Raw genomic sequence first — 11872 nt, forward strand, 5'->3', positions numbered from 1 at the left:
TGTTACAATTATTTTGAAAGTGCCAGTGATCCTATATCCGGAACCAGCTGCTCAACTTCACGAAGCAGGGAGGAGGCCCAGACTCTCCTTCCAGAGACAATGGGGGGTGGCAGTGATGGAGGGAAGCAGGAGGTGAAGTATGAATCATGGCGAAACAACCATCAAACTGATAAACAACAGTGGCAAAGGTAAAAGAAGAGTTTAGCTCCTTTATCAAAGGTAAAAGAAGAAATACTGATGTCCTGAATTCACAGTTTTAAGAGTAAGTAGTGTATTTAAAGTATCAAAAGTAGTCAATGTAGCCTACTCATTAGCAGTAGAGCATTAGAGTGTTGTATCATTATTATGCTATATTTTATTGTTTGTCTTTATCAGTAAAAGTTTTCTAATGTTGTAGTTCATCAATGTGGAGCCAATTTTAGATACTTTGGGTTGCTTACTTGTAATAGTATAATAATAATAATAATTCTAATTAATTTTTACTTTTTTATATCACATTTTACACAATGTACATAATGTTTTTTAAAAAAAGAAAAAGCAGATAATTAATTAAACAACAATCATTAGGCTATATTAAAATGTATTTTCAACTAGCTATGTATTTTTATGTAAAATCTTGAAATCTGAAAATTAACTAAATGTAGTGGAGCACAAAGTACGAGATTTCCCTTTGAAATTAAGTAGAACAATAAAATAGTAAGAACAGTACTTGAGTAAATGTACATAGTTACTTTCCACCACTGGTTTTCGCCTATGCAGACATTAATCTCCCAAAGAGTAATTAAGGTTAAGTATCAATATAGCCTGCAACTTTTTATAGGCTAAAAGGACATTTAAGGGTTAATCAAAAGCTTTAATAATGTGCTTTATAGATCCATTATTAAGGACAACTTTTGGATTGCCAGGGTTCAAAAAATCCTCGTCTTACACGGCAGCTTTCTTTTCTTTTTGGTTAACTCTTTAATTCATTGGGGAGACCAAAAATCAATTTATACACAGCTGTAAGAATAATCCGATGACTATTTTAATGATCAATCAATCCCCTAATACTTTGGGCAATGAAATTATTAAAAATATTGAAAATAAATGGTGGTCACAATTTCTTGGGGACTACAATGATGTCTTCAATGTGCTTGTTTTGTCAGTCTGAAACTTTTAGAGATTTAGTTTACTTTGACATACAGTAACTAAGAAAAATAGCAAATCATCACAAAATGTTGGGCATCTTTTCTTGAAAAATGATTATTCATTGAACAATATAGTTGCTGGTTGTCTATTAATCAACTAACAACTCTTTATTAATGACTCCTTACATTTCTAACTGCAGGTTTATTAGCAATAAAATCTTACGACTAGTAATCTCTTTAAAAAGGGTACCAAGTGGTACCTTATAGTAATCATTATTTGTATCATTATTATTTCAGACCTGCTTTACATGTAGTCATTGTTACCATGTGAGAACTGAGTTGTTTGAATGGTGTAATGTTGCCCTCTAGTGTTCTGGATCCAGAGATGCTGTTTTATTTATTTTATTTCATCAGCCTTATTTTTTTACAGCACATTTCAAATTGAATACCACTCATAATGTTTCACACTAAAATAAAATGAAACACTGACAACACCATCATCGCTGAGATGAAATAATAGCATATGTACAGTACCACGTTTCATTGCATTTCAACAGAAATCTCACCAGAGAAAGTAATTCAACACAATTAAAAACTTAAAAGGTGACACATTATGTTTTTATAATGGTTTAGACATCTGAACAAAATATTGTTTTTCTTTGTGATAAAAAATGAAAAGAAATCTGCAATGATATAAGCAATCACAGCAAAGACAGCAAGTTTTGAATTGGTGAAAAACCTGAAACTGAAAGCACTAAATAGAGAGGACATTAAAACTGGTCTGCCATACAAGAAAATACACACGCAGAATACTACATTAAATTTATAAATCATAAAGAATGGCACAAAACTGTAACCAACTTAATTAGTTTGGAGGTTGCTTCTAAAAACAAAAGCTACCACCCAACAGAGGAAGCCATTTTAACTTACATCAAGACAAAGAAAAGCAGAAATCAGGCCTTGCACTCTGATGTAACAATATTAACATATAAGGAACATCAAGTTAAAAAAAACAAAAAACAATACTAACTACTCTCTGGATTACACAGATCTCTTCCACATAGGTAAATATGAGTCGCTGGCTTTGTCTCATCCGGTTTTATGTCTCCACTTTGGAATGTGACCAATCATGATTGAGCTGCAGTAAAATTATATTCATGCGTATTCGAAAGTGAAACATGGACCTTATTTACAAGACATAGTATCCTGAAGCATAAACGATTAAAAAAAACGATTATGTACATCACAGAAAATTGTCAAAAAAAGAGGGAAAAGAGGGACATATTCCCGTATTTTATGACTCAGGATAATATAACTGTACTATAACTATTGCTACAGTGAAAAAAATTAAGCCTGGATTCTTATCAAAGCTTTGAAAGAAACCAAAAATACAACAACAATCAAGAAAGTAAGCTGGTTCATTTGTTTCTGGGGGATGTTTTGTCTTGTTCCTAATATATTTATTATGTTAGTTTTGGATCATAGCAAAGGTACAGAGCTTGCCCTGAGTCATGTTTATACATGAACTGGAAGGATTGTAAACGCCAGCCACACACTCCCATTTTACAGTACATTATCTGAGGGCACCGTTTTTGGGTTCCCTCCTTTTTCTCAACCGATCCTTTCGTGAACAACTTGACCTTTAAAACTACTCCACCTCTCAAAACAAAAGAAAAAAGAAAAAGAAGGATTTTTGTGTGTGAGCTGTAGTGTCTAAGCCAATTGTGTCACCACTCACCACTACTTTGAGTTGATTGAGCCACGCCTAATACAGTGTGATTAATTCCATGGAGACCAAAAACAAGATGGAAGACAGTGGTTGATACCACTGAAGTTGGAGGACTTAATCATCATAGTCCTTCCTTGTTGGCTTATTGGCTGGCACTGGTGGTCTGTCACGACTACGCTCATCGTAGGGTTCATCATAGCGGTCGTCATCATCGTAGCGACGGTCTCTGCGGCGGTCATCATCATCATAACGCTCATGGCGGTCACGACGGTCAGAGTATTCACTGCGGCGGTCATTGTAATCGCTGCGGCGATCATCATAGTCGCTGCGGCGATCATCGTAGTCACTGCGGCGATCATCGTAGTCTCTGCGGCGATCATCATAGTCGCTGCGGCGATCGTCATAGTCACTGCGGCGATCGTAGTTATCCTTGCGATGGTCGTAGTCGCGCTCACTCTGTTCTTCGTAGTTGTCACGGCGTTCAACAGGGCTCCTCACAACAGATTCATCACGATCACTTTCTTGCCCATCCGCATAGCGACTCTCACCATTTCCAGCCGTCTTGTTGTCCGAATACTCTTCTGCCTGAACTCTGAAAAGTGAACACACAACAGTCAGGTGTTTACGTGTGTGGGTATTATTTTCATTTTCATGTATCTGTCACGCAACATTCACAGGCAGACTTCCACCATTGTTACATTAAAATCAAATCGACTGTGTTGTTGTGCACACACAGGAACGGTTTACAGAACCTTTCTATCTTGTAACTTAAGTGTTTTTAATAGCTTTTGGACAGCATTTGTTCATTGTGTTTATAAGAGGATTTGCGTGACTCTTTAAGGAAGAAAATTGTTACCCCATGGCATATTCCTCCCCCTTGTCCTTCTTCTTCCGGCAGCAGCAGCAATAGATGACAATTATAAGTACGATCAAACCTGCAACAACGGCACCAATGATTCCTGCAGTGGAGCCAATGTTCATAGAGGCTGCAGGATTGAAGGAAGAAGAGTTGGGTGAGGAAGAAGAGAAGGATGCATGTTACAATGCATTGTTTTAAAAATGGGTTCATTGGAAAAGTTCCTAGGCTGTTAATGATAATAATAATCATAGAAAAGATTCTCTCACGTGGCATGACTGAAAGGGTGACATTGCAGATAGCAGAGCGGATCTTGTTTCTTGAGGTGCATATGTAGAATCCTGATGAGTCTTTAGTGATGTTGTATAGCGACAGGATGCCTCCCTCTGAAAGAGAGTCACATAACCACACATATACATCACTGCTGCCATGAATCATACTGTTATTTTGTATATAAAAAAACTGTAAGTGTTGAGCTGAGCAATTTCCAGAACAGAAGTGCTTTCCATCCAATCAATAAAAAGGGCAATTATTGCAGAAATCTCCAAATTATACCAGATCACAGCATGCATGTTTCATTGGTGTTACTCAAAGTCTAAGTCTTAATGTGGTATTTTGGAGGGATTCTTGACCATTGTTGTCAATCCCTTAGGAGTCAAAACTGGCCAAATGTTGCACCATATATAGAAAATGGTATCAACCAAAAAGTTGCTGCAACAAATTATGAGACATTAAGAATTGAGCATGGGAATGATCCATATACTTCTATCATAATCTTCTAAACCTGTATACATTTTACACTTTCAAAATGGGAATAAGTGCCTCACAAGACACAATGTTTAGTACAGATTTATGACTAGAAAAATTTGACACACAGTGCTGGGCTGCATCACAAATTAATCTTCTATATGGCATATACTGACCTGCTATTTGCCCCTAGTTTCCTTGCCGGGAAGCTGACTTTAAAGTGGTTACATGATTGCAGTTAAGCACCCAGCTTGTACTCAAAGTTGAGCAAAGTATGACCTGATTCTCACGCTCTTCATGGTCATGATGATCATTATTTTGCAGAGGTAAGTGCATCTTTATATACTGAAAGTTGACCAGCGTATCTCCAGGAGTGACAGTCCTGGCAGAAACGATGTCACTGATACTTACTGTCGGTAGTTCTGGGTTCATGAGGACGAGGCACGTTCTTGACATTACGATTTTGCCAAGTATAAGTGGGTGGTGGGGAGCCTTCCTCCGACTTACAGGTCAGGTTGATGTTCTGGCCGTATTCTGCCTTACCCTCGATGTTACAGATCGGGGTGGATGGAGCCACTGCAAATAAATGGCAAACAAATGCTGTAACCTAATGACAATTATGAATTAAGTAGGAAAGTTGGCAAAACTATTAAAACAGGGGAGTGTCTTTTTCGAGGATCTATGCTTAACTGTTTTCATGTTGCAATCAGGAGTTACTTTAAAGTTTCACTTCATGTTTCATTTCTATTGCACTTTAGTCAGTGTAATTTGGTGCAATAGCCAACATAATACTCCTACAGTAAATGCCAAACATTATACCAGCTGAGTTTTAACATCTCAGATACTTTTTGGACACCTTATGCGCTTTTCACCTTTTCACCTATTTTTCAAACAGTAAGTAGCAGAATATTTATTTGAACACAAATGAAATGTTACCTAGAACCACCAAACGTGATGTGTCAGCTGACTTCCCCTCATCGTCACCTGGGATCAGGATACGACACTCAAACTTCTTGTTGTCTGCTAGTGTGATGGAGGTCAGTTTCAAGTTGGCCTTTCCAGTCTTAACGTCCACTTCAACAGATACTCGGCCTTCAAATCGTTGTTTGATATCGGTACGTGGGGGACTAGAATAGTAGGTGAGGATCAAGGTCTGTTGGACAATGACAACATTAGAGGAACATTAAAAGAGGAAGAAAACTGAGATCTCTTTTTTTGTTCAGAATACAGATTGATTAGGTTTATTTTGATTATGGTAAACACAACTGACCTCTGGAGCAAGACTATCTTCTTTGTCCTGAACAGACCATGTAACGATAACCAGCTTGGGATCCGTGATTTTGGATTGAAACGAGCAGGGCAGTGTGATGTTGTCACCTCTGGCATACTCATACAGATCCTTTGGGATGTTCACCTGGAGGGCACCAACTCCTGACACCACTGCCACTGGTTTCAAAACAGAGTCAATCAATACCCTCATACACACAAAGCACAACACAAATAGGTTTAAAGCTGAAACAACTAACCAATTAATCATGAACAGAAAAGAAAACTGCAACAATTGTGAGTGATTTTTTTAAAGCAAAAATTGCAAAAATATACAGGTTCCAGTTTCCCAAACATAAACAGACTAATTTAATGTTTAATAGACTTTGAATTGTGTCAAACAAAACATTTTACGACACTAGAAACATGTGATGACCATTTTTTGGTGTTTGTTGGTCATTTTATTCACTTAATGTTTTCTAAATTCACAGATAAATAATTAGTAAAATAATCAATTATGAAAATAATCGTTGTATTGTTTAACTGATTGTCAAGTAGCTCAAATTCGTTTTAACCATTAACACAAAAAAAACAACTCAACAACAAACCGATGAGATAGATAACCTGCATAACCAGACTCCGGGCCCGCTCAGGTATAGCAAACAGGTGTGGCACAGGCAGGCCAACAGCTCGGTAAAGAGCAAAGTAAAGGACAAAATGTAATTTACTACAGGAATACTCACGTAGGCACAGCAGGGTCCACGTAGAAATTCTCCCTTCCATTCGCCCAAACTTTTACTTAGTCGACCTAACCTTCACTGATTCTCTTGTGTGTTTTTCTGTCTATTATGAAACACACAACCATAGACAAATTTACATCGATACCCGACAGTTTCCCGGAGTGATGCGCTCGCTGGGTGCGCCCAGTAACCTCAGGAGCGATTGACAGTGCTCTCCGCCAATCACCAAGTGCTGTTCAGGTGAAATTCTTGTTCCGCCCACCTGACTTGTCTCTGCTTGTCCTCTTATCCAGTACACCTGTAGGTTACCTGGCTCTGCAGGAATTTGCCTTGCCCGAATGAATCTAAAGTATTATCAGTATTGTGTTTTTGTTGTGTTTTTTGAAATATGAAGAGTAAATTATTAATTTCATATTCTAAGCCTTTTTTTTAGTGATAGGCCTACTGGCTGACACTACATGCTGCAGAGCTCAAGATTAAACATGTCTATTTGTGGCAGCTCATATATCTTTGGTCAACTTTAACGAAATTCTAACTTTAAGCTAAATGTTGTGTGAGAGAGAAAACGAGAAAGGGCATTGAAGGAGTGACAAATACTCAGTATATGTGGGCGGAGATGTGAAAAACTGATGTGTGCTGTTGGAACATGAGAGAGGTTTTACCCTGTCAGACTGGTTTGACAAGGATTTGTCACCTAGAGGCACACACACACACAGACACACACACACACAGACACACCCATGTCACTTTAGGGGTATTTACATACACATTAATTTCCTAGAGACTTACAGACACACACACACACACACACACACACACACACACTCAAGCAAACAAACAAACAGTGAAACAACAAAAAAGAGAAGGGAGGAGTATGAGTTAAAGTGGATGTGCCGTGTAATGTACTGTGATACCAGATAAATCCACTTGGAAAACACTCATCCTAAAGGTTTGTCTGTGGCCTTATCTTGAGTCATACAATGTTGCTGTGTTGTACTATTGCTCCCCTCAGTGGATGTGATTACGACATCCTGCTGCACACATAAGATGAAACCAGTTCATTAATATTACATGCACCTCTCTTAACCCTTAGCTACTTAAGTTTCAAATAAATGCATGAATAGGTAAAAAGGTGAGCTTCTGATGTGATGTCAGTTAATTGTTTTTTTTCTGACTAAGGTTAATTTGAAATTTGTATAATACATAAATAATGAAGGTTAACATAGTTCTTAATTTGTTAAACTCTTGACAGTTTTATAATTCAGTTTTCATTGTGTGGTTTTATGTGTCAAGCATATTTGATTGTTTCTTTAAAATTCTATGATTAATGCATTTCTCCTGTATTATTAGTTTACATAACCCTTAAGATAAGAGATAAGATATTCCTTTGTTAGTCCCACAATGGGGAAATTTGCATTGTCACAGCAGCAACTGGACAGTAATAGAATATAAGAGCAACAATAAGAAAAAGAATAAAGAACAATAAATAATAATAAAGTACAAAAAACAACTATAAGAACAATAATAGTAAGAAATATGTAGTAAAATAGTCATGACATTATTTACACACATTTACTTAAGAACTATTACAGAGAACAAACACTGCTTGGAAAAATGTCCTGGAAATTGGCAGGAAAGTAAGGGATCTGTAAAATAGTGTTACTGAAAACTGTTAGATGCTGTTAGATGCTTACTCATTATAGCATTTTTAAGAAACAATCCAAATATAGTTAGAAAAAGTTGAAAGTGTATTACATTTTTTCTGTATTGCCCTTATTATAATGCATTGAAAATATATATATATTTAATAAAATGTCTGTTCAAAGCCAGGTTGTTTATAAGTTGGTTACCTTTGCTTGGAAAAGGACATCAGGATGGTTTATTTATTATTATTTCTAATCTATGTTGCTACTCTGGTTTCTGTCCTTTTCTAAATAATGGTGTCTTCTAAGCCTGTTTGGGCAGGGCATATTATTTCTATATTTCTATAATTTATATATATAGAAACATTTATTCATTTTTTTAAGCTATAGATATTATAGATGTCTTTCATGTTTTAAACTGTGAGGTATGATAGAGTTAGCATTGGTTTTCTGCCTGCTTTTGTCAGAGCCTGTTTGCAGGTTGATGATCATTAATAAGTATGACATATGAATTCAGTGTTCCTAATTAAGTGAGTGTACTTGAAAATTACACACATAATTTTCGAGTACACTCACTTAATTAGGAACACCTGTGACATCTAATGCAATCCAATTTCCATTTCTAATATTCTGTCCACTCCATTAACTTACATGAGGTGGGCAAAATATTAGGGATACTTGGTTGGTAAGCTGACATATATGGCATCAAGCTTTCTTTCCTTAGGTGTCATCACTCACTCGTAACTGTGGAGCAAAGATGAAACACTGTGCCTTAACTGAAGATACAGTAAAGACCATAACGCAGCTGTTTTAGTTCTTCAGTTGGGAGGTTTCCTGTAACACCTGCTGTCTCAACACACAGTTGAATTAATGTAAATCCTGCATCATTTCGTTTAATCGCAAGTTCACATTACCTTCAATATACTATTTTGTGACCATATGACAGGCAGGAAATTGCAACAAAAGATAATTATTTCTGCTATAAACATGTGCAGCTTAAGCGTGATCAGAAGCACCTCACATCTTTTGTTTGATATTTACGTGACATTTTGTGATTCACATGTAACCTTTTCCTTCCTTAATTAATAATTTCCTTTATCGTATTTTCAAACAGCCAGAGGCCATTTTTTAAAGGGTGAAAAAGTGTTTGTTTGCACACATTTTTGCTTTTTCCACCTGCACACACATGTATATGTGTGTATGTATGCAAAAAAACTTTGTGTTTTACTCAGATTACACTATCCTCTCTCCTCCAGGTTTGTTTATCTGGCCCTCATCCCTTCCTTCTCCTCTGCTTTACACTGTAACCAATCTCATCTCTTGTGCTCTTGGCAGTCTTATCTTGCCTCCACATAATGACTCTGGACCCCATGGCACCTTTCATTTTCTATCTCATACAATTAAACCATGCAGAATTGGCTGGCAGCTCTTGACAAACCACAGGGATTACAGATGTTCTTTTTCCATGGCATATTACACCTCGCTGGATTACTGGTCATCGTTGTTTCTGTGTTTGTATTGATGAGGTCTGTGTTCAAAAGACATTTCAGTGCATCATCTGTAAGGGGATTTTCATGGATCATTTCTTTTCTTTAGTGCCTGCTGATAACCCTTTTTCATCTCTGGTACCTGTGAAGTTCCATTATCTTGAGGCAGCAAAAGGTCCATGTAAACACCACTTTCAACATGAACCCTCAGGGTAATTGCAGGATGTGGAGCCACCAGGAGATCAGGTAAATGCGACTTGTCAGTCTGTGTAAGCACCGCATCTCAAAGTCCTCACAGGAGCATAACATGACTCACTCTGTGGTTAATGCATCAGAACCACTTTGGGAGTACCTAGGTCACAGTGTTACAGCCTGGTTCTGAGCTGAGCATGTAATTTTTAAAAGTTCACTCGGCACTGCCCAGTGGGAAAGGCTGTAATAGATGGTTAAAACTGTAAACCTACTGCCATTCAAAGGTTTTAGCGAATCCAAATGATTATACTTAAATGCTTTATTTTATTTGGCAGCATGGCTCTGTATGGCAATTCCTTTTGGTCCGACCACCACTTTGGTTCAGATTGAAAGATTTAAAGAACTGTTTGATGGATTGCCATACCAATTTGTATACACATTTATGGTCTCCAGGGGATGAATCCTAATATCTGAGTGATCCCCTGACATTTCATCTGGCACCTAAATGAGGTCAAAATTTATTCTATTTCAACACAGAGAGGCAGGGTACACTATTGACGAGTTGACAGACTGCAATAACAGTACAGTTTGTTTCAAATGAGAACATTTTAATTTATCCATATTATGAAAAAGCTGAAGAAAAATGTCCTTAGTCTCGGAACAAAACAGAGCAAGACTTCATGCACAGAGCAGAACCAGAACAAAGGATCCAACAAAACTGAACGGTAAACCAAGATTTAACCCTTAAATATGCAGGAATGGAAAATGAACTGTTAAAAAAACATAACTTTATGTTACAAGTTATCTCTTTTGCACCTGTAAATATCTGATAAATTGCATTAATATTCTCCTACACAGTATTGTTTTTATGTGTTAACAAGACAATGTAGTCCAACAGTGCCACCTTGTGGTCTGTTCCGCTTTTATTTTGAAGAGCGCATTTTTCTTCTTCCTGCTACTCTCTCTTCACAATGTTGTGCTCAGGCATCATCGGAGGAACGGTAAAAACTTGTAAACACACTAGTTATTTATCATGTTCATCTGTTTGAATCCTGTAAGAAAAGAGTTTACATTGTGATTTACCTCATTATTTTTGTATTGTTTGTACCTGTTATTTCTAAGAGCTCCGAACTGTGAGGTGTGTGTTGAGCTACAGAGCATGCTAGCTAATGGCGGAAACTCTTTACCCGGAATGAGGTATGGAAAATGTGGAGTGTGTATAATTATTAGATGGGATTTTGTTTAAGAAAAAAGAGAATGCCATTACTTGTTTATTAGTTAATTGCACATGTCATCAGGTTAAAGCAATATATTCTTTCTGTGAACAATTACAATATATTGTTCAGAAGCATGTGATACACTTGTCATAATAGCTTAAAAAACATTTCATTTCATATTTCATGATTTTTAGTTGGTTAAAATGATTTGTATTGGGTGTGAACATGATAAATATGTGAACATGATTTATGTGTAAATTATTTGTGAAACTACAACGAAGCGTTTTGTATTTCTTCTGTTTTATTCTGTAATTTTCACAGTGCTTATGGTGCATGGTGCTCATTGAGAGGAAGAAATAAATCGACACCCGTTTGAAACTCTCTGCGTCTCGATCTATAAATCCAAGGGGCCGCTACAGCACCTAAAGTAAAACATTTCCACAAATACTTTCAATATATTTGGGATTTTATGGCTTGTATCTCCACCAGGATACGTTGCCCCTATTGAGATATAAAAATGGTCATAATGGTAAAAACAATTTAATGTTATATAAAGAGAAGTGATACATTCTTGCTTTGTCTGGTCATTAATATCACACATACATAGTTTCTAAACTGAGTTTTAACATTGCTATCCAAGCATAGACCTACCACAAGCTCCAGTTCTACCAATTCAAAGCACATACTATTGAACAAAGAGTCTGCTTCTCCTGGTGCACGTTACCTGTTTAAGGGTTAAATACTAATTGAACTAACGAGGGAATAGGGAACAGGTCACTAGACACAAGTGCAGGCTGGGAGTGATTGGCTGCTAAAGACACAGTGCAGTGCCGGGCTAATGAGGAAGATGCATCTCTTATTGTGTGAG

General features: G+C 36.9%; 1 protein-coding gene across 1 annotated transcript; it reads right to left on the reverse strand.

The window, feature by feature from the left end:
* Nucleotides 1-2970: 2970 nt before the first annotated feature.
* LOC128360120 (cell surface A33 antigen-like) lies at nt 2971-6508 on the reverse strand. Its single transcript, XM_053320503.1, has 7 exons — nt 6469-6508; nt 5730-5899; nt 5396-5612; nt 4871-5035; nt 3982-4098; nt 3713-3842; nt 2971-3448 (listed from the first exon to the last, which is right to left on the reverse strand). The coding sequence occupies exons 1-7, from the start codon at nt 6506-6508 to the stop codon at nt 2971-2973; spliced, it is 1317 nt and encodes a 438-aa protein (XP_053176478.1).
* Between the last annotated feature and the right edge of the window lie 5364 nt (nt 6509-11872).

This window comes from Scomber japonicus, chromosome 1 (genome assembly GCF_027409825.1).
Source record: "Scomber japonicus isolate fScoJap1 chromosome 1, fScoJap1.pri, whole genome shotgun sequence".
NCBI classification, from domain to species: Eukaryota; Metazoa; Chordata; class Actinopteri; order Scombriformes; family Scombridae; genus Scomber; species Scomber japonicus.